Here is a 22,953-nt window from a genome sequence, read left to right as displayed (position 1 = left end):
GCAAGCTAGCTAAACAATTAACCATGATCACAAATTATGTGGTCCTGTGTAGCTCAGTTGGTAGAGCATGGCGCTTGTAATGCCAGGGTAGTGGGTTCGATCCCCGGGACCACCCATACGTAGAATGTATGCACACATGACTGTAAGTCGCTTTGGATAAAAGCGTCTGCTAAATGGCATATATTACAACTCATAACTTTACTACCCTACATGAATCTACAGGTAGCTTGGTTCAATGTTAGTTAGCTAGCTAACATTAGGCTATAACTAGTAATGAAAATGGCTCTGAGAAACGAATAATATTACTATACAGATCATGCAAGTAACCTTAGCTAGCGACCAAGCCAACCAGCTAACGTTAACTAGCTAACAGTATGGTTTAACTGGCAATGAAACAACTTTCGGACAAAATTAGAAGCGTATAATATCTGAAAATATAGCTAGCTAGACTCTCTTACCCTTTTACATGGATGAACCCTTCTCCCTCTCTGTCACAGATGCTGTGGTTGCCCCTAGTTTGAAGATGTAATCCGGAGACAGGTGTTTTATACAACTGCCTTCTGTTTGTTTTCTTTTTGATTCCCTCTGCACATTTGCAATCAAATACCTGAATTTTCTCCATATCCTGAGCTATCACGCTCTGCTTCCAACAGGTATTCCAACTGATTTAAAAACTTGGTCCTCCAGAACGTGGACCGCATTAGCAACACTTCTGTGAAATCTTTTTAAAAAGACACATTACAAATGATTACCTACACATACTGAGCAGCTCATGTTATAGACAGAAGCATGCTACATAGCAGACCAATTTGAATGCATCTTTCGGCATGTTCAGCCCAGCCATTATCTCAGCCAATAGTTAATCTGTTTTCCGGATGGTGGCCAGTAAAAAGAGGTGACACAGATGTGTATTCCTATCATTTAGAAAATAGTTGTGATGATTAGATTCAAGAATGTGTGTGGTGTTTTTATGCCTTTTTTGTTTTGACCAAGCAAAGTGAAGTTAACTAGCCAATTGGAGATACTGAGATTTGCTACTTTCGGAAGAATAAAAGATTGGTTGAAACTTTGCTCATGGAGACATTGTTAAAACACTCTCCTGGTGTATATTTCGTTACATTATAGTGTGTTTTTATACATAAATATTTTGTATCTTTTGATATTGAAGTCAAATCGTGTGTACCATTTGATAATTGTATTCTTATTGCATAAATATAATTCATCTGATTACATTTAGATGGATATGAACGGTAGTCCTCATAGTAATATTCCTTAACCTCTTAGTGCGGAGAACACGCTAGTGTGCCAAATTTAAAATACAATTTCGTAATATTAAACATTCATGAAAATACAAGTGTCAAACATTATTTTTTAGCTTAGAATCTTGGTAATGCATTGTCAGATTTCAAAAAGGCTTTACGGTGAAAGCATAGCATTCAATTGTCTGAGGACTGCGCCTCACATTAGCATATTTTCCAAACCAGCACAGGCGTCACGAATGAACAAATAGCGATAAAATAAACCACTTACTTTTGAAGATCTTCCTCTGTTTGCAATCCCAAGGGTCCCAGCTACACAATGAATGGTAGTTTTGTTCGATAAAATCCTTCTTTATATCCCCACAACGCTGTTTAGTTGGCGCCATTGAATTCAATAATCCAGTCCTTCAACATGCATTCAAAAAATTCCAAAAGGTTACCAGCAAAGATCATCCAAATGAGTCAAACAATGTTTTTGATTAATCCTCAGGTTGTCTAATATCTAAATAAAGGATAATATTTCATTACTATGTTCAATAGCAAAGGAAAAGAATGAAGAGCGCGTCCACGTTCAAAATACTACTTTTGCCCTGGTGCTAAACTTGGAAAGACTACAAATACTTCTTCATTTTGCAAAAAAAACAAGCCTTAAACCTTGTATAAAGACTAGTGACATCTACTGGTAGCTGTAGGAACTGCAATCTGGGAGGCGGAAATTAAATATTTCAATAGCATTGCATTGGAAGTCATTCGGAGCTCCAATTTTGTTTTTACAGAATATCAATTCTGTTATACTCACAAACATTATTTTAACAGTTTTAGAAAAGAGAGTGTTTTCTATCCAATTCTACCAATTACATGCATATCCTAGCATCTGGTCCTGAGTAACAGGCGGTTTACTTTGGGCACATCAGACAGGCGGAAATTCAGGAAACTAGGTTTACTCGCAGAGAGGCTAAATTATTATTTGAAGTATGGTTTAATGGTAAATGTTATTCACACTACACATAACATATACACTATAAATACAAACGTATGTGGATACCCCTTCAAATGAGTGGATTTGGCTATTTCAGCCACACCCATTGCTGACAGGTGTATAAAATCGAGCACACAGCCATGCAATTTACATAGACAAACATTGGCAGTAGAATGGCCTTACTGAAGAGCGCCATCATAAAATTCCACCTTTCCAACAAGTCAGGTCTTCAAAAAAGGCCACAAAAGCTTACAGAATGGGACCGCCGATTGAAGTGTGTAAGATTGTCTGTCCTGGGTCCTGGGGTGCAAAACTCCCTACTGAAATCCAAATTGCCTCTGGAAAAAACGTCAGCATAAGACTTGTTCGTCGGGAGCTTCATGAAATAGGTTTCCATGGCCGAGCAGCCGCACACAAGCCTAAGATCACAATGCTAAATGCCAAGCGCCGGCTGGAGTGGTGTAGAGCTCACCGCCATTGAACTCTGGAGCAGTGGAAACACGTTCTCTGGAGTGATAAATCACGCTTCACCATCTGGCAGTCCGATGGACAAACCTGGGTTTGACGGGTGCCAGGAGAACGCTACCTGCATGAATGCATATTGTCAACTGTACAGTTTGGTGGATGAGGAATAATGGTCTGGGGCTGTTTTTCATGGTTCAGGCTAGGCCCCTTTAGTTCCAATGAAGGGAAATCTTAACACTACAGCATACAATGACATTATGGATGATTCTGTGATTCCTACTTTGTGGCAACAGCTTGGGGAAGGCCCTTTCCCGTTTCAACATGACAATGCCGTCGTGTACAAAGCGAGGTCCATACGGAAATGGTTTGTCGAGATCGTTGTGGAAGAACTGGAATGGGCTGCACAGAGCCCTGACCTCAAACCCATCGAACTCCTTTGGGATGAAGTGGACGCCAACTGTGAGCCAGGCAAATCAGCCAACATCAGTGCCCGACCTCACAAATGCTTGTGTGGCTGAATGGAAGCAAGTCCCTGCAGCAATGGTCCAAATCTATTGTAAAAGCAAAGGGGGGACCAACTCCATATTAATGCCCTTGATTTTGGAATGAGATGTTTGACAAGCAGGTTTCCACATACTTTTGGTCATGTAGTGTATGCTTGGCCTCTGAGTTAGCCTTAACTCAGAGATGCAAAGTCAATCATTTAATTGATCGCAAGTTATTAGCTCTTAGCCATTATGCAATCATTTAAGAGGCTATCTTGGTCACAACTTATTCTAACTTATAGTATTCTGAGTGATGACGCACATCTCGCTACCTTGACTAGACCCATCGAATATGCTTAAGGGCCTATAGCATTCACATAATTATGGATTCAGAGTATATACTGAACAAAAATATAACTGCAACATGAAACAATTTAAAAGATTTTACTGAATTACACTTCATAAAAGGAAAGCAGTCTATTCATTAGGCCCTACTTTTTGGATTTCACATGACTAGGCAGGGGTGCAGACATAGGTGGTCCTGGTAGGGCATAGGCCCACCCACTTGAGAGCCAGGTCCACCCACTGTGGAGCCAGGACCAGCCAATCAGAATTATCTTTCCCCCACATAAAGGGCTTTTTACAGACAGAAATACTCCTCGGCTGATCCCGCAGGTAAGGAAGCCGAATGTGGAGGTCCAGCAATGTCGTGGTTACACGTGGTCTGCGGTTGTGAGGCCAGTCGGATGTTTCTCTAAAATGACTTTGGAGGTGGCTTATGGTAGAAAAATGAACATTTAATTCTCTGGCAACAGCTCTGGTGGATATTCCTGCAGTCAGAATTCCAATTGCACACTCCCTCTAAAAATCTGTGGCATTGCGTTGTGTGTCAACTTTTATTGTCCCCAGCACAAGGTGCACCTATGTAATGATCATGCTGTTTAATCGGCTTCTTGATATGCCACACCTGTCTAGATGGATGGTTTATCTTGGCAAAGGGGAAATGCTCACTAACAGGGATGTCAACAAATTTAAGCACAACATTTGAGAGAAATAAGCTTTATGTGCTTATATAACATTTCTGGGATCTTTTATTTCAGCTCATGAAAAATGGGACCAACACTTTACATGTTGCGTCTCTATTTTTGTTCAGTATATATTATATTATGGTCATATTACTCCTACACTAATTTCATATCAACAGAATACATAACACAATTCCTACTTCTTCCCACTATGACAATTTCTAAGAGAAAGGTTGAAGCGTGTGTTAGTTTTAGCTGCTATTTGGGCACATCTTCAAAGAGGTTTACATGATAGCTGTAACATGCAACGTAAACTGGATTTCAGCACACAAAACACTTATAAGCCAGGTGCAATCAGCCAGAGAATTGTATCGTGGGGGAGAATGAACAGACGAGCCATTGCTGGTTTTCTATATTTCGAGGGAAAGTGAGGAATACTGATAGATGCTTTATGTTGCAGTTGAGTTCTCTCCCTTAGTGGTTGGATCTGGAGAGTGGGTTCCATCATTAGGCAAATGCATCAATGAGTCGTCTGGCAGACATTGACAGGGAGTCAACCCTAATTTCTGATTCCAGGGGTGTCTGTGTGGCCCAAGAAGCCAGCACAGCCTGGAGTGACTCGCAAGCAGATTATCTCATTCACCGACAAAAAAATATTTGAAGCTATGGAACAGTTGGCACAGTCCTTGAACCTGCAGAAGATGCAAGAAGCAACTTTCAAAAGAGTGAGAGAGAGAGAGACATTGCTGTACTTCTTATTCATGACAAGTGTAAGAAGGGGCATGTAAATTCTGAGATGAGAGGTTGCTGAATCAGTATTCAAGTCAATACATTGGTGAGAGGGGGCACATTCATTTTAGTAATTGGTTCACGATGCAGTTATATTTTTAAAAAATGCAGTCAAAGAACAGAGAAATTATTTTCACTTTAGGGTTAGAATTTTAAACCTCTTCTCTTATCTCAAGGTAGCCAGGCAATCAAGAGCCCAGTCTGGAGTTTTTGGGAACATCTCATGGATCAAAATCGGGAAGTAAAAGCCCCATGAAAGTTCCTAATGGTGTTAGATATTAAACTGCTTGAGCAGCTCCATGAAATTACTGTAAATTGTGAAGCACAGTCTGATGAATGGAGAAGCGAGCTTCACAAGTGCTCGGGTTTCAGTACCAAAAGACAGAAATTGTATTTATACAATGGGCATTATTTCACTATCACAAACACATACTGCATCTGGTATTCTCATCTCTTTTTTCCTGAGTTCCTCTTCTCAAAGCTTCGTGAAACACTGCACAACAACGCACTAGTAAATGCATATGGTTAAGGTGACAACCTTATGTGGGCTACCTAGTCGTGCAGCCGTCTAAGACACTGAATCTCAGTGCAAGATGTGTCACTGCAATACCTGGTTCAAATCCAGGCTGCATTACATCAGGCTGTGATTGGGAGTCCCATAGGGCGATGCACAATTGACCCAGCGTGGTCTGGGTTTGGCCGGGGTAGGCTGTCATTGTAAATAAGAATTTGTTCTGAACTGACTTGCCTACTTAAATGAATGTTCAATATATATTTTGTTTACAAACATGGCAAAGTTATGTTTTCCAGAAAATCCTTATATAAATATCCCAGTTTTATAAAACTATCCAAGTTTTGTATTTATTTACTGTGCATCAACTACAAGAGACATTTTGTAACGGTAGTGTCTCCTTTCAGTGATCTGTCAATCAAGATTACTGTTAATGATGTACTCCAGCCACAAATCAGTGATGCAAGTTTAATCACTTCATTGTATGAGTCCATGCCAGTGAGAGGTTATTCTCCTTTGACTTGAGAATGCCAAATACAATGTGTCGCTGATTATGGATTGTAGGGTTGTGCAGAGTTGTTCAGAGTCGGTAACTAGAGTATTTCTTAAAACCTGTTTGGGATAGGGGGCAGCATTTTCACTTTTGGATGAAATGCGTGCCCAGAGTGAACTGTCTCCTACTCAGTCCCAGATGCTAATATATGCATATTATTATATGCATATTATTAGTGGTATTGGATAGAAAACACTCTGAAGTGTCTAAAACTTTCTAAAACTGAATGATGTCTATGAGTATAACAGAACTCATATGGCAGGCAAAAACCTGAGAAAAATCCAATCAGGAAGTGGGAAATCTGAGGTTTGTAGTTTTTCAAAGCTTGGCCTACTGAATACACAGTGTCGATGGGGTCAAGTTGCACATTCTAAGGCTTCCAATATATGTCAACTGTCTTTAGAAACTTGTTTCAGGCTTCTACTATAAAGGAGGGGGGAATGGGAGCTGAATGAGTCAGTGGTCTGGCAGAGTGTCTCAGGCTCTCGTTAGCTCTCGAGAGTTAGCTCTCGTTCCAGTGTTTTTCTACAGACAATGGAATTCTCTGGTTAGAACATTATTCATGTTTTATGTTAAAAACATCCTAACGATTGATTCCATACATCGTTTGACATGTTTCTACAACCTGTAACGGAACTTTCAGAGTTTTTGTCTGGACGTAGTGCTCGCGCCTCATGAAGATGGATTACTGGGTTGAACACGCTAACAACAAGTGGCTATTTGGACATAAATGATGGACTTTATGGAACAAATCAGTCATTTATTGTCGAACTGAGATCCCTGGGAGTGCATTCTGATGAAGATCATCAAAGGTAAGTGAATATTTATAATGTTATTTCTAACTTCTGTTCACTCCAACATGGCGGATATTTCTTTGGCTGGATTGGGCTCTGAGCGCCGTACTCAGATTATGCTTTTTCCATAAGGTTTTTCTGAAATCTGACACAGCCTCACACTGTAAGTGTACATGAATAGTGGATGCATCCAGATATCCATCTAAACTGGAAGTGGCTTGGCCAAGTCTTGGGTGGGGGGGGGTTCTACTAAGCTAGTGGGGGGGGGTTCTACTAAGCTAGTACTAAGCTAACATAAAGGTCATACTATGTATCATTTAGCTATTTAATTGTGAATTTTAGGACCTCTTTAGGTATTAAAAAATATATACATTTTTGGGGTGATAAAATATTGAATTTGGCCTTTACTGCAATAGACCATAGAAACACATTGAAAAACACATTCACACATGGCAAAAAGGTTTTGAAGTGTCTGTCCTAAATCTAGGAGATGAAAGAAAGCTCAGGAAATATTTAGGCTTTTTTTGGACACATGTTTAACCCCTTTGTATGTGCTAATAACAGTAAGGCCAAAATTCATATTTCATAAAAATGTGTTTTTAGCAAAAAATACATTCATACTTCAAGTGGTCTTAAAATTCTAAATCAAAATGATCCTTTGTTTGACCGTCTTAAAACAATTTCATATAGCTTAGTATTACCCCCCCCTCCCCGAAGCAGATTCATACTTGTTTTTGTGTCTAACGGTATCTTGCTGTGTAGAGATTTTCTACCCTTAGCTTACTGTGTCTAACCACCTCTTTGCCCAAGGCAACATGGTGCTTGTTAGGATTAAATGCAGGGGTCAACCTTTGGACATGCCTGTGCACAAACTGCCACCTGGGAGAGGCTGCTAGGAACGAGTGATTTCTGTAAACGAGACAGGTGTTGCTTTTAATGGTGTGAAATAGGGAAAATTATTTCTGTCCCTCTGTCTCTCTTATGTGACACCTCACCTCCATGTTTCCTTAAGTGACATAGTTGATGAGTTGAGGGGAGGTGAGGTTGAGAGCGAGGCGGGGAGACATGGCTTCAGGTTGGATTGGAAACGGTTTAGTATCTATGGATGAAAAACTTTGGGGACTGATCGTGAAGGTTTTAGCTATCATAATCTGAATGTTCACGTAAGTAGGCAACGAATAACAGCTAAGATGAGTGCATCCCAGTCTCATTAGGGCCCGGTGTTATGATTCAACTCACACCTCCTCCGCAGACATCTCAGCAGGGTACGTGCAGCCTAACAGTCAGGGGTCGTGTTGCTGCTCTACATTCATTCTCGCCTGTCCAACTCCAGAGACCTGTGGTGGTTAGTAATTGAAGGCTCTCAGATCCAGTGTTTCCCAACTCCAAAGGCCTGTACTGTATACAGACTAGTAAAGCAGTGGAAGCATATACAGTGTTTCCCAACTCCAGTCCTCAAGTACCCACAACAGCATACATTTTTGTTGTAGCCCTAGAAAGAACACCTGGTTCAACTTGTCTGCTAATCATCAAGCCCTTAATGAGTTGCATCAGGTTTGTCTGGGGTGACAACAAACATGTGTGCTGTTGGGGGATACTTGAGGACTGGAGTTGGGAAATGCTGCAGTGGGCTGAATATGCTTCCATTGCTTTACTAAGCTGTATACAGTACAGTATAAGCTTTTGGAGTTGGGAAACACTGGTCAACTGTATATGCCACCAGCTATAGCCTAACCTAGCAACACCATAGTGTGTGCATGCATTCTCATCACAGACCCTGTGCATGCAGGGAGATGCACCATCACAAAGTATTTTGACTGTAGTGTGAGGGGGGAGTTTTTTTGCCCATCCCCACGCATCCCGAGTATTGCGGTGATTACTAGTTGCAAGGTTCATACATCATAAAGGCCCATCGCACAAAGAGGATCACGCTGCACCCAGGGGAACGGAGGCTGCCGAGGGGGTGCAACTTTGTGACGATAACAGCCACGATTAAAGGAGTATAATTAATGGTCTATGAGGTAAACCTATGACATGCTTCTTCTATATTCGCCAGAACAATCTGATACAAGTAGAAAAGACAGAAGGGAAAAAATACAATGAAAAAGAACTGGCGGAGAGGGAAAAAAAAACTGAGGAGCAAGGAAACTGTTCTCTCCACTTTTCTGGGCTCAGTCTTGCTCTGTCTCATCTTATTAGAAAGCTAATGCAACTGTCTGTTCTAATACTGGAGAGCAGCTTTTACATTTTTCTTTCTCCCTCACACCCTTTTTCTATTCCGTTCACCACTAATCTGTGCTGTGCCAGCAGACGATAAGATGGGGCACGTCTGTCGCTTCATAGCCGTGATTTTGCCGGGCTTTGTGGGAGCTTGAGTTGTACAATCATTTGTTTCAAAAAGTTTGGAGTGGAAGTAGAAAGAAAAAGTACACTTTTCCAGGTATATTTTATGTCGAATTGTGCTGTAGTTCTTAGGGTTTTTGTGTTGATTTTGCTTTCTAGAAACCTGAAAGAAGGAAAAGCACATCCCTTCTTTGTTTTACGTACAAAGAAAGCTCAGTCTTGGGGCCTTTGAAGTACACAAAGTGGTGGAGCTTATGGAGGTATTGTTGCTGAGGAGAGGGATGAATTCTGGAATGAATTTAAATCTACGGAAATAACTCCTACTGGCTCAGCTATTGTAAGGATCAAGCACGTGTTAATGGACCTTGAAAACAAACTAAGAACCCCCAGGCAAAAAGGGAAAGGCTCTCAAGCTCTACTCCTATAAAGAATTCTGTAGTACTAGTAATAGTAGTATGATATAGTACATTATATGATCAAATTTTATGGAAACACAATTAAACTCAGCATTCATTCTCAATTGATATGCTAGTAATTCACACTTACACTTTGCATTAAAACATGTATTTTATCTCTCCCAGAGAACCAGTAAGGTATCACATTTAGTCCTGCACACATTTTGACGACAGGTGATGAAAGACAAAGTCAAAAATGTTTTGAGCAATATGCATATAAGTCACAGCCCCCACTGGTAATTGCAAAATCCGTCACCCCTGGATGTCTGCATGTGTATATTGACTCAAGGAAAATCTCTTTGGCAATAGAACAGTGTATATCATGCATAGACTGGAGTATACTGGAAAGATAAAGCCCTCTTATTCAGTATCATTGAGCTTCTCATCAGTCTTTTAGTATTCTAAATGAATATGTGTTACTTATCCAGCATTAAAAAAATATCTCTCTATCCAAACATAAATTATACGCCATTTACGAGTTCTGATGAGATTTATTTAAGGACATTGACATTTCCAGATGGGTATTTAAATACTTACAATCGTTTGCTGATATGTCAGACTAGAAAAAATAATTATGTTTCAAACCACATGGAACTTTCCTCTGTGTTTTTCTGCACGTTAAAAGCTGGAGTCCATAGCATTGAAACGGCTACGTCCGTTTTCAATATTACAACAGCAATGACGATACTTCAAACAATGTTTTTTTTCTCCCTATGACATCATTGCAGGCATGATCGAACAGAGTATTTCCTATGATTATTTTTACCATTTTTGGTGGATGCTCATTTCCTCAAAACAAAAACAATAACAAATGCGCCTGGGTTTGCCAGTCGTGCTATTTCGCCTATTGTGAATTTCAGCTTTAAGGCAACAGAGATGAATAATGTTCAAGACACATTCTTATTGGGATTTCCCAGTTGGAAATTGGGAATCGGTTTTGGAAAGCCTAGGAATACATTGATGTAATTGCATACATTGACGTAAATTGTAGTCTTAACATTTGTGAGGGTACATTGGGCTTTTCATGTGTTAGTAGGTGAAAATGTCTTAATTGGCAAAAGCTTTTTGATATCCATTGGGTTCATAATGTAGCTATCTTTTAGGGTAAGAAGCCCTAGCGTGTCATCTGCACCTCATCATACTGATTCTACCCCTGGTGGCATGATTCAACTTTCAGGGAGTCACCAGATTCTCTGACACATAGAGATTAGACTGATCTTGGTCAATCCCCAAGGCAGGTACCACACTCCACCATTGTAATGTTATGATAGTAGATATCACTTACAATGTAGGCAAGTAGTGATTCCAAATCTCTGCAAAGGCACAGTGAAGAAGATGTAGGCTAGACACAGCTTTACTTTGAAAACTCAAATTGGGTTCCAGCTGTATTTTTGAGTCTGAACCAGAGGTTTAGATTTGAGATTTTATTAGGATCAGCCGATGCTAATGGTGAAAGCTAGTCTTACTGGACAAAATACAGTACATTACAGACAAAAGTCTTTACAATTGAAATACACTACATGTTAATGTTTTAAATGTATGTGTGTGTGTGTTTGCATCTATCAGTTACATAAACATATTAGTACACACAAAACCTAGGTCACATGGGGGAGAGGTGTTGCTTTATTTGTTTTTTTTTCAAACCAGGTTTGCTGTTTGCTTGCGCTATATGAGATGGATAAGAGTTCCATGTAATCATGGTTCTGTATAATACTGTAGGTTTCCTTGAATTTGTTCTGGACTTGGGGACTGTGAAAAGACCCCTGGTGGCATGTCTGGTTGGGTAAGTTGGTGTCAATTTTGGAATAATTGAAATAGTTGGAATTAAATTTAAAACTTAAGACTAAATATATCCTTACTTGAAATACAAATAAAAAAGTATACAACCCCCCCCTCATATCATTATGGTGGCTATGGATATATAATACAAATAAAAAAGTATTACAACCCCCCCCTCATATCATTATGGTGGCAAAATATTCATTGGATGACCCTCAGGAACTGATGTCTATAAGTAAGTCCAATTGGCGCAAGCTTCAAATTATGTTTTCACGGTTTGAAAAGCTGAATCCCAATTTTCAATACCAAGCTTTTAAATCAATATCAGAGGGATTGCACATGCTCTGATTTCCAGCCTTTTGATTTTAGCTGGCACAAAGTTGAACTCTATCCATCTTCTCCAGGAGCTGCTTGGAGATGTTAAGGTTGTGTTGACGTGGTGAGGCTTGAAAACACATTCATTGTATTTTATGTCTCTTCTCAAAGACATAGGGAGAATGTTTCCCTCTATTATAACCGTGACGATACTGACACTTGTCTGGTAAATCTATGCTATCATATCACCCAGAAGTAAGAGGTGATGTTATGAGTAGACTGATAAAAGTTGCTTTCAGACAAGAGGATAAGCTTTCCAATCACATGTAAAATGCTTCCATCCGCGTTACTATTGAGAGGAAAGTGCAAGGGTGGCGTTTCTTTGTGAAAACATATGAAAACTGGAGAGCGGCAGAACGGAGCAAAGTACCTTGCAGTGTCTTAGCATATACAGTTTAAGTCGGAAGTTTACATACACTTAGGATGGACTCAATAAAACTTGTTTTTCAACCACTCGACACATTTCTTGTTTACGAACTATAGTTTTGGCAAGTCGGTTAGGACATCTACTTTGTGCATGACACAAGTCATTTTTACAACAATGGTTTACAGACAGATTTTTCACTTATAATTCAAGATATCACAATTCCAGTGGGTCAGAAGTTCACATAAACTATGTTGACTGTGCTTTTACATTTACATTACATTTAAGTCATTTAGCAGACGCTCTTATCCAGAGCGACTTACAAATTGGTGCATTCACCTTATGACATCCAGTGGGACAGTCACTTAACAATAGTGCATCTAAAACTTAGGGGGGGTGGGGTGAGAGGGATTACTTAACCTATCCTAGGTATTCCTTAAAGAGGTGGGGTTTCAGGTGTCTCCGGAAGGTGGTGATTGACTCCGCTGTCCTGGCGTCGTGAGGGAGTTTGTTCCACCATTGGGGGGCCAGGGCAGCGAACAGTTTTGACTGGGCTGAGCGGGAGCTGTACTTCCTCAGTGGTAGGGAGGCGAGCAGGCCAGAGGTGGATGAACGCAGTGCCCTTGTTTGGGTGTAGGGCCTGATCAGAGCCTGGAGGTACTGAGGTGCCGTTCCCCTCACAGCTCCGTAGGCAAGCACCATGGTCTTGTAGCGGATGCGAGCTTCAACTGGAAGCCAGTGGAGAGAACGGAGGAGCGGGGTGACGTGAGAGAACTTGGGAAGGTTGAACACCAGACGGGCTGCGGCGTTCTGGATGAGTTGAAGGGGTTTAATGGCACAGGCAGGGAGCCCAGCCAACAGCGAGTTGCAGTAATCCAGACGGGAGATGACAAGTGCCTGGATTAGGACCTGCGCCGCTTCCTGTGTGAGGCAGGGTCGTACTCTGCGGATGTTGTAGAGCATGAACCTACAGGAACGGGCCACCGCCTTGATGTTAGTTGAGAACGACAGGGTGTTGTCCAGGATCACGCCAAGGTTCTTGGCGCTCTGGGAGGAGGACACAATGGAGTTGTCAACCGTGATGGCGAGATCATGGAGCGGGCAGTCCTTCCCCGGGAGGAAGAGCAGCTCCGTCTTGCCGAGGTTCAGCTTGAGGTGGTGATCCGTCATCCACACTGATATGTCTGCCAGACATGCAGAGATGCGATTCGCCACCTGGTCATCAGAAGGGGGAAAGGAGAAGATTAATTGTGTGTCGTCTGCATAGCAATGATAAGAGAGACCATGTGAGGTTATGACAGAGCCAAGTGACTTGGTGTATAGCGAGAATAGGAGAGGGCCAAGAACAGAGCCCTGGGGGACACCAGTGGTGAGAGCGCGTGGTGAGGAGACAGATTCTCGCCACGCCACCTGGTAGGAGCGACCTGTCAGGTAGGACGCAATCCAAGCGTGGGCCGCGCCGGAGATGCCCAACTCGGAGAGGGTGGAGAGGAGGATCTGATGGTTCACAGTATCGAAGGCAGCCGATAGATCTAGAAGGATGAGAGCAGAGGAGAGAGATTTAGCTTTAGCAGTGCGGAGCGCCTCCGTGATACAGAGGAGAGCAGTCTCAGTTGAATGACTAGTCTTGAAACCTGACTGATTTGGATCAAGAAGGTCATTCAGAGAGAGATAGCGGGAGAGCTGGCCAAGGATGGCACGTTCAAGAGTTTTGGAGAGAAAAGAAAGAAGGGATACTGGTCTGTAATTGTTGACATCGGAGGGATCGAGTGTAGGTTTTTTCAGAAGGGGTGCAACTCTCGCTCTCTTGAAGACGGAAGGGACGTAGCCAACGGTCAGGGATGAGTTGATGAGCGAGGTGAGGTAAGGGAGAAGGTCTCCGGAAATGGTCTGGAGAAGAGAGGAGGGGATAGGGTCAAGCGGGCAGGTTGTTGGGCGGCCGGCCGTCACAAGACGCGAGATTTCATCTGGAGAGAGAGGGGAGAAAGAGGTCAGAGCACAGGGTAGGGCAGTGTGAGCAGAACCAGCGGTGTCGTTTGACTTAGCAAACGAGGATCGGATGTCGTCGACCTTCTTTTCAAAATGGTTGACGAAGTCATCTGCAGAGAGGAGGAGGGGGAGGGGGCGGAGGATTCAGGAGGGAGGAGAAGGTGGCAAAGAGCTTCCTAGGGTTAGAGGCAGATGCTTGGAATTTAGCGTGGTAGAAAGTGGCTTTAGCAGCAGAGACAGAGGAGGAAAATGTAGAGAGGAGGGAGTGAAAGGATGCCAGGTCCGCAGGGAGGCGAGTTTTCCTCCATTTCCGCTCGGCTGCCCGGAGCCCTGTTCTGTGAGCTCGCAATGAGTCATCGAGCCACGGAGCGGGAGGGGAGGACCGAGCCGGCCTGGAGGATAGGGGACATAGAGAGTCAAGGGATGCAGAGAGGGAGGAGAGGAGGGTTGAGGAGGCAGAATCAGGAGATAGGTGGGAGAAGGTTTGAGCGGAGGGAAGAGATGATAGGATGGAAGAGGAGAGAGTAGCGGGGGAGAGAGAGCGAAGGTTGGGACGGCGCGATACCATCCGAGTAGGGGCAGTGTGGGAAGTGTTGGATGAGAGCGAGAGGGAAAAGGATACAAGGCAGTGGTCGGAGACTTGGAGGGGAGTTGCAATGAGGTTAGTGGAAGAACAGCATCTAGTAAAGATGAGGTCGAGCGTATTGCCTGCCTTGTGAGTAGGGGGGAAGGTGAGAGGGTGAGGTCAAAAGAGGAGAGGAGTGGAAAGAAGGAGGCAGAGAGGAAAGAGTCAAAGGTAGACGTGGGGAGGTTAAAGTCGCCCAGAACTGTGAGAGGTGAGCCATCCTCAGGAAAGGAGCTTATCAAGGCATCAAGCTCATTGATGAACTCTCCGAGGGAACCTGGAGGGCGATAAATGATAAGGATGTTAAGCTTGAAAGGGCTAGTAACTGTGACAGCATGGAATTCAAAGGAGGCGATAGACAGATGGGTAAGGGGAGAAAGAGAGAATGACCACTTGGGAGAGATGAGGATCCCGGTGCCACCACCCCGCTGACCAGACGCTCTCGGGGTGTGCGAGAACACGTGGGCGGACGAAGAGAGAGCAGTAGGAGTAGCAGTGTTGTCTGTGGTGATCCATGTTTCCGTCAGTGCCAAGAAGTCGAGGGACTGGAGGGAGGCATAGGCTGAGATGAACTCTGCCTTGTTGACCGCAGATTGGCAGTTCCAGAGGCTACCGGAGACCTGGAACTCCACGTGGGTCGTGCGCGCTGGGACCACCAGAGTAGGGTGGCCGCGGCCACGCGGTGAGGAGCGTTTGTATGGTCTGTGCAGAGAGGAGAGAACAGGGATAAACAGACACATAGTTGACAGGCTACAGAAGAGGCTACGCTAATGCAAAGGAGATTGGAATGACAAGTGGACTACACGTCTCGAATGTTCAGAAAGTTAAGCTTACGTAGCAAGAATCTTATTGACTAAAATGATTAAAATGATACAGTACTGCTGAAGTAGGCCAGCTGGCAGTGGGTGCGTTGTTGACACTACACTAATCAAGTCGTTCCGTTGAGTGTAATAGTTTCTGCAGTGTTGCTATTCGGGGGCTAGCAGGCTAGCTAGCAGTGTTGTTTACGTTACGTTGCGTTAAAAGCTTTTAAAAGCTTGGACAATTCCAGAAAATGATGTCATGCCGTTAGAAGCTTCTGATAAGCTAATTGACATAATTTGAGTCAATTGGAGGTGTACCTGTGGATGTATTTCAAGGCCTACCTTCAAACTCAGTGCTTCTTTACTTGACATCATGTAAAAATCTAAAGAAATCAGCCAAGACCTCAGAAAAAAATGTAAACCTCCACAAGTCTGGTTCATCCTTGGGAGCAATTTCCAAATGCTTGAAGGTACCACGTTCATCTGTGCAAACAATAGTATGCAAGTATAAACACCATTGGAACCGCAGCCATCGTACCGTTCAGGAAGGAGACACATTCTGTCTCCTAGAGATGAAAATACTTTGGTGCAAAAAGTGCAAATCAATCCCAGAACAACAGCAAAAGACCTTGTGAAGATGCTGGAGGAAACAGGTACAAAAGTATCTATATCTGTATCTATATCTATATCTGTTAAATGAGTGAAGAGGTGTGGAGTCAGGCGCAGAGAGCAAAAGATGTGGGAAAGAACACGCTTTAATGTCCAGGAAAAATAACATGAACAAAAGTAGGAAAACAAATGATCAGAAATATAAACGGACAGCGCGAACCCAAAATACAAACAAAATACACTCAAACACAGAACAGACGAACAAGCCCGCACAAAACAGAAGCGGGCTGAACAAACTTATATAACCCCACCCTAACAACCAAACAAGAAACAGGTGATACCAATCAGACAAAACCAAAGGAACACAGAACAACGGATCGGTGATAGCTAGTAGACCGGCGACGACGACCGCCGAGCGCCACCCGAACAAGAAGGGGAGTCACCTTCGGTAATATTCGTGACAATATCCACAGTAAAAAGAGTCCTATATCGACATAACCAGACAGGCCGCTCAGCAAGGAAGAAGCCACTGCTCCAAAACCACAATAAAAAGCCAGACTATGGTTTGCAACTGCACATTGGGACAGAGATCGTAGTTTTTGGAGAAATGTCCTCTGGTCTGATGAAACAAAAATAAAACTGCTTGGCCATAATGACCATAGTTATGTTTGGAGGAAAAAGGGGGAGACTTGCAATCCTAAGAACACCATCCCAACCGTGAAGAATGGGGGTGGCAGCATCATGTTGTGGGGGTGCTTTGCTGCAAGAGGGATTGGTGCACTTCACAAAATAGATGGCTACATGAGGAAAGAAAATGATGTGGATATATTGAAGCAACATCTCAAGACATCAGTCAGGAAGTTAAAGCTTGGTAGCAAATGGGTCTTCCAAATGAACAATGACCCCAAGCGTACTTCCAAAGTTGTGGCAAAATGTCTTAAGGACAAAAAAGTTAAGGAATTGGAGTGGCCATCGCGAAGACCTCAATCCTATAGAGAATTTGTAGGCAGAACTGAAAAAGCGTGCGCGAGGAAGGAGGCCTACAAACCTAACTCAGTTACACCAGCTCTGTCAGGAGGAATGGGCCAAAATTCACCCAACTTATTGTTGTGACGTTGTATTAGTTAAAGTGATGACTGTTGCTCATCGAAAGATTAAAGGTTTCTAATTGCGTGATTAACTGAATCCATCAATTATTAACTCATTAAGCTGGGGCACCATGGGAAAATACGTTTTATTGAGTTTCTATTTCCCAAATTCACACAAAAGAATATCAGAATATTGATTTTACAACAGCCGCTAATTAACCAGTTACCTCTACAGTCTCGTTCTGAACGTCGCATAATCCGTGAATGTGCACGGACCTGGGTCTCACCAATGAGTTCGTACCACACCAATCTTAGTTTAGTATGTATTTACTAGAAAGCTAAAATGATGATAAAAGATGTACATACACAAAAATACATTCGAGGCTCTTGATTAGAACTTAGTATAATGGGCCAACACACTATGGCGCATGTTACCCAAAATGGGGATTTAAAAGAGAGAGAAAAAGTACACGCGAGAAATATACATTTCGGTGAATTTGTCAGCTATGCTTATTCGAACCCTAGCCTTGCCCCAAACTGCCGCATTTATGGATAGGTCTTCGTACCCATATTTGTTTATATTCATTTTTCTTATTAGTGTTATGGAGCATGTTACTTGGATATTTATTAAAAGACTCCGTTTGACTCTCCTGCGCCTGACTTCCCTGCCACCTATACACACGTCTCTGACAGAATCTCTGACCAAAGACATGAGGGGAAACAGAGGGTTAAATACACAACAGGTAATGGATGGGATTGAAAACAGGTGTGTGGGAAGACAAGACAAAACCAATGGAAAACAAAAAATGGATCGATGATGGCTAGAAGACCGGTGACGTCGACCACCGAGGACCGCCCGAACAAGGAGAGGCAACGACTTCGGCAGCAGTCGTGACAGTCATCAATCCCCCACATCTTCAGACCCCTAGATCTCTACTCCTCTGTTGGGGTTGAGAGATAATCTGTAGGCTTGTGGTCTCCTGTAACCTGACCTGATCAGGACAGTCATGACATTATTGTGGGAAGCTTGTGAAAGGCTGTAAACGTCTGACTCACTGGGAATGTGATGAAAGTTATAAAAGCTGAAATAAATCATTCTCTCTACTATTATTCTGACATTTCACATTCTTAAAATAAAGTGGTGATCCTAACTGACCTAAAACAGGGAATTTTTACTAGGATTAATTGTCAGGAATTGTGAAAAACTATGTTTAAATGTATTTGGCTATGTAAACTTCCGACTTCAACTGTAGCTACCACAAATCATTATTTACCAGGTTTCTCTTTTAGCCTCCCACTCTCTATCTCAGATAACTTTGGGTGGATGGACTACATTTCCTGTTCCACCAAACCTACAGTGCCAGCAACCTTCACCAGATCGGCAATTATGAAAATCCTCTGAAGATATGCATGTTGAATAAATATCACACTAGCTGTCCCTTACTTACCAATGTATGATGGGAACAACGTCAATGTGAATCGGCTTGATGTGCCAAACTTGTTGAAATGTGAACGCAGCTCTTCTAGGCATAAAGCTGACTACGTATTTTAATTATTTGACTGTAAATGTGTTTTAGGGGTACAAAATACATGGATTTACGCTTTTATAGGGAGGTCACACTTAGAGTAGGCATTTACCCACTTTATCAACAGTGTATTTACGCTGTAGCAAGCAATACAAAATATTTAAGTGCCTTTGAACGGGGTATGGTCGTAGGTGCCAGGCGCACTGGTTTGAGTGTGACAACAACTGCAACATTGCTGGGTTTTTCATCTTAAACAGTTTCCTGTGTGTATCAAGAGTGGTCCTCCACCCAAAGAACATCCAGACAACTTGACACAACTGTGGGAAGCATTGCAGTCAACAAGGGCCAGCATCCCTGTGAACTGCTTGTAGAGTCCATGCCCCAACTAATTGAGGCTGTTCTGAGGACACAAGGGGGTGCAACTCAATATTAGGAAAGTGTTCCTAATGTTTTGTACACTCAGTGTATATATTGTAATAGAAATGAAAAATACAACATAATATCCTCATGTCTTTGTGGAACACATCACCTGATCATCACCCTTGGTGGTTCTTGGCCGTGAGTGGTATGGCCCAATCAATGAATAAGTGCTAGGTGTTGCTCTGAGCTGCAAAAAGCCTTACAGACTGTGAAGGCTCCCCAGTGGACCTGCTCTCTAGTTGCCACTGCACTCCAGTGCACATAGTCTCCAAGCCTATCTCTCTGCGGAGCCCTGCTCCGAGATAAGAGGGGGAAGGTGCTAACCCGGTGATAAGGTGATAGTAAGGTTGGACACTTTTCCCTCACCACTTGCAAACAGGCCATCACCATTGAAATCCTCCTTGTGTGTAATAGTGGGAGCTCCTTTGGAGCAATACTCAGTCTTCTTTTTTTAATCGGAACACATTGGCAAACACTGCCACGCTGCTGTGGGAAGGGAGAGCCAATCTATTATGGTCCAGGCACATGTTTCACCGGGAGTCTAATTTAAATTTTCTTAAATTTGAGCGAGGTTGCAGTCACACTGGAACTATGCTTTTCCACAGTAATATTTGGATCACTTTACTTTGGAAATGAAATCTGTGTAGCTGGTGGTCTCGGATAGGGATACCCGAAAACCTCTTAACTACATTACTTATCCGCTATATCAAAGTTTAATGGTCATGAAATCCATTTTACAGTCTTACTCATGCTCTTTGTATGCCATTAGCTACATACTTGTCCATGAGACCCCCTAGAGCTATATGTTACCAAGAAACACATTAAAGGATACATTGAACTGTCTCGGTTTGTCAGCCTCATTCATTATTTTCCACTTTTTGTTCATTTCTTTCTCTGACTCTCATGAGTGTGTGTACTGCTACCAGAGCGCCAAGTCTAGGCCCAAAGGGTTCCTTGACATCTTCTACCCTCAAGCCATAATACTGCTGAGCAGTCAATCAAATTGCTACCCAAACTATTTGCATTGACCCCCTTTTCCTTTACATATAGATGTTTCTGTTGTTCCTGAAGTATGGTAGCTACCATACGATACATTTGAACACGCAGTACACTAGGCCTGTATGACGACAGGTGGCATTTGAAAGATTTTTTCCTCTCAAGCTCAAACCAAAATGGCTTCAGAATCCATATTATTTCCAAATAAAATCATTTCTCTTATTCTGCATTTCCTTCTCTGATTCTCATGAGGAGGGAGTGTATATATTGTATGCAGAGTTAGGTAGGTTACTTTCTAAATATAGTTTGTTATAGTTATTAGTTAGATGTCCCCCCAAAAAAATATCAGTAATGTAGCTTTTGGATTACCCAAACTCCAGCCTGATCTGAGACTTGATGTAATGTCATAAAAGTAAAAAGTAAACGTTTGGTATGGTATGGTTACTTAAGACATAAGCTTACTTAAGGCAGAAGCAAAAGTAGGGTGGCTGGTTGGGCGGATGGATAGTTGTATAATGCAAACTTCTAGCAACACAAAGGTTTTATTTTCAAATCTCTTAATGGACAACTTTAGCATTTTCAATAAATACTAACTCTGCAACTACTTACACATTTTTAGCTACTTTGAAATGGCTTAACATGTCAGCTATCCCTTCCCCTAACCCTAATCTTAACCCTAACACTGTCATGCGTATCGGAGCAGGTGAAGTGACCAAGTGGTGTGTGAATCATGGTTTTCACTCGTCCCACCCTCTGATGCGGACCAGGTGGTAGGCATTCCGGATGTCGAGTTTGGTGAACACCGTGGCAACATGGAGGGGGGGAAAGCAGAACTGATGAGTGGCAAGGGGTACTTGTTCTTCACAGTGATGTTATTCAGCCCACGGAAGTCTATGCACAACCTCAGCGGCCCATCCGTTTTATTTACAAAGAAAGAAACTGCTTTCTGAACACAGGAGCCAGATCGTGATACTCAAGAGGAACTGATGACAGCTCCGGAGGTTCTGGAATGGATTGGGGCAGAGACAAGGCAGTAAAAAGGGCAGAATGAAAACAATTTGAGTGACAGAATGTACTCCAAGTGGTTACCTTCCGGTGATCCAGTCGATTTGTGGATTATGCAGGATGGCCCAGAACCAAGGATGGCCCAGAACCAGGGGAGAGTGAGGGCAGTCGGATCATGTGGAGACCGATCCTTTCCTGGTGATTCCCAGAGAGACGCAGGATGACAGGGACAGTTCTCTCACAGACACAGGCAAGGATCTGTCCATTGAGAGCGTTGGCATTGAGGGGTGAATCAAGTGGAACAGTATCCTGGCCCAATTGGACAACGACACCTCAGTCCAGGAAACTCTCTTTGGCACTGAATCGATGAGGGCAGGCAGAGGAAAAGCCTGGCTCTGCCACACTAGGTTTTTGCCTAGCAAGGGTCTGGGGAGATTGGCTGGAATTTGGTTCAAAAGTATATCCCCAAACAACTGCCAGGCCACCATCGTTTGCTGTACGCAGGGAACAAGTGGAGACGAAGTGACCAACCTGGCCACAGTATAGGCAGCTCCTACTGCTGATTTGCCGCTGCCTCTCCTCAGGTGAGAGACGGACCCGACCGAACTGCATGGGTTCAGGTTCTGGGAGAGACTTGGGAAGGGAGGCAGTCAAAGGAGGAAGACCCAGCAAAGAAGCAGATGTAGTGATGGGGCATGCAACCCTACGTGCCCTCTCCTTCCAACGCTCGTGGAGACGTGTGTCAATGCGGATGGCGAGGGAAATGAGCGTCGAGTCCATCCGGCTCATCCCTGGACACCAACTCATCATTGGTGGTCTCAGTGAGTTCTTGCTGAAATGCTCCCCAAAGGGCCGCCTCATTCCAGATTCTCTCAGTTCCAGATCCATCTCGGTCAGCACCGAAAAATCCATGATTATCGAAAACTTCAACAAGCATTTCTCAACGGCTGGCCATGCCTTCCGCCTGGCTACTCCAACCTCGGCCAACAGCTCCGCCCCCGCAGCTCCTCGTCCAAGCCTCTCCAGGTTCTCCTTTACCCAAATCCAGATAGCAGATGTTCTGAAAGAGCTGCAAAACCTGGACCCGTACAAAGCAGCTGGGCTTGACAATCTGGACCCTCTATTTCTGAAACTATCGGCCGCCATTGTCGCCACCCCTATTACCAGCCTGTTCAACCTCTCTTTCATATCGTCTGAGATCCCCAAGGATTGAAAAGCTGCCACAGTCATCCCCCTCTTCAAAGGGGGGAGACACCCTGGACCCAAACTGTTACAGACCTATATCCATCCTGCCCTGCCTGCCTATCTAAGGTCTTCGAAAGCCAAGTCAACAAACAGGTCACTGACCATCTCGAATCCCACCGTACCTTCTCCTCTGTGCAATCTGGTTTCCGAGCCGGTCACGTGCACCTCAGCCACACTCAAGGTACTAAACGATATCATAACCGCCATGGATAAAAGACAGTACTGTGCAGCCGTCTTCATCGACCTTGCCAAGGCTTTCGACTCTGTCAATCACCATATTCTTATCGGCAGACTCAGTAGCCTCGGTTTTTCGGATGACTGCCTTGCTTGGTTCACCAATTACTTTGCAGACAGAGTTCAGTGTGTCAAATCTGTCATGTTTTGTCATATATTGTCTTGTCATTATGCTTTCCCTTCTGTTCGTTTCCCCCTGCTGGTCTTATTGGGTTCGTTCCCTTTTTCTATCCCTCT

At 43.2% G+C, this 22,953-nt stretch overlaps 1 protein-coding gene across 1 annotated transcript; it reads right to left on the bottom strand.

Annotated features, from left to right (window-relative positions):
- Positions 1-12,596: 12,596 nt before the first annotated feature.
- LOC124010676 lies at positions 12,597-22,149 on the bottom strand. The gene is made up of 3 exons (XM_046323337.1): positions 21,769-22,149; positions 13,587-13,700; positions 12,597-13,391 (listed from the first exon to the last, which is right to left on the bottom strand). The coding sequence occupies exons 1-3, from the start codon at positions 22,147-22,149 to the stop codon at positions 12,597-12,599; spliced, it is 1,290 nt and encodes a 429-aa protein (XP_046179293.1).
- Between the last annotated feature and the right edge of the window lie 804 nt (positions 22,150-22,953).

The sequence above is a fragment of the Oncorhynchus gorbuscha genome, linkage group LG23, assembly GCF_021184085.1.
Source record: "Oncorhynchus gorbuscha isolate QuinsamMale2020 ecotype Even-year linkage group LG23, OgorEven_v1.0, whole genome shotgun sequence".
Lineage (NCBI taxonomy): Eukaryota > Metazoa > Chordata > Actinopteri > Salmoniformes > Salmonidae > Oncorhynchus > Oncorhynchus gorbuscha.
The sequence above is the reverse complement of the archived record's forward strand: the minus strand, read 5'-3'. Positions and strand labels throughout refer to the sequence as shown.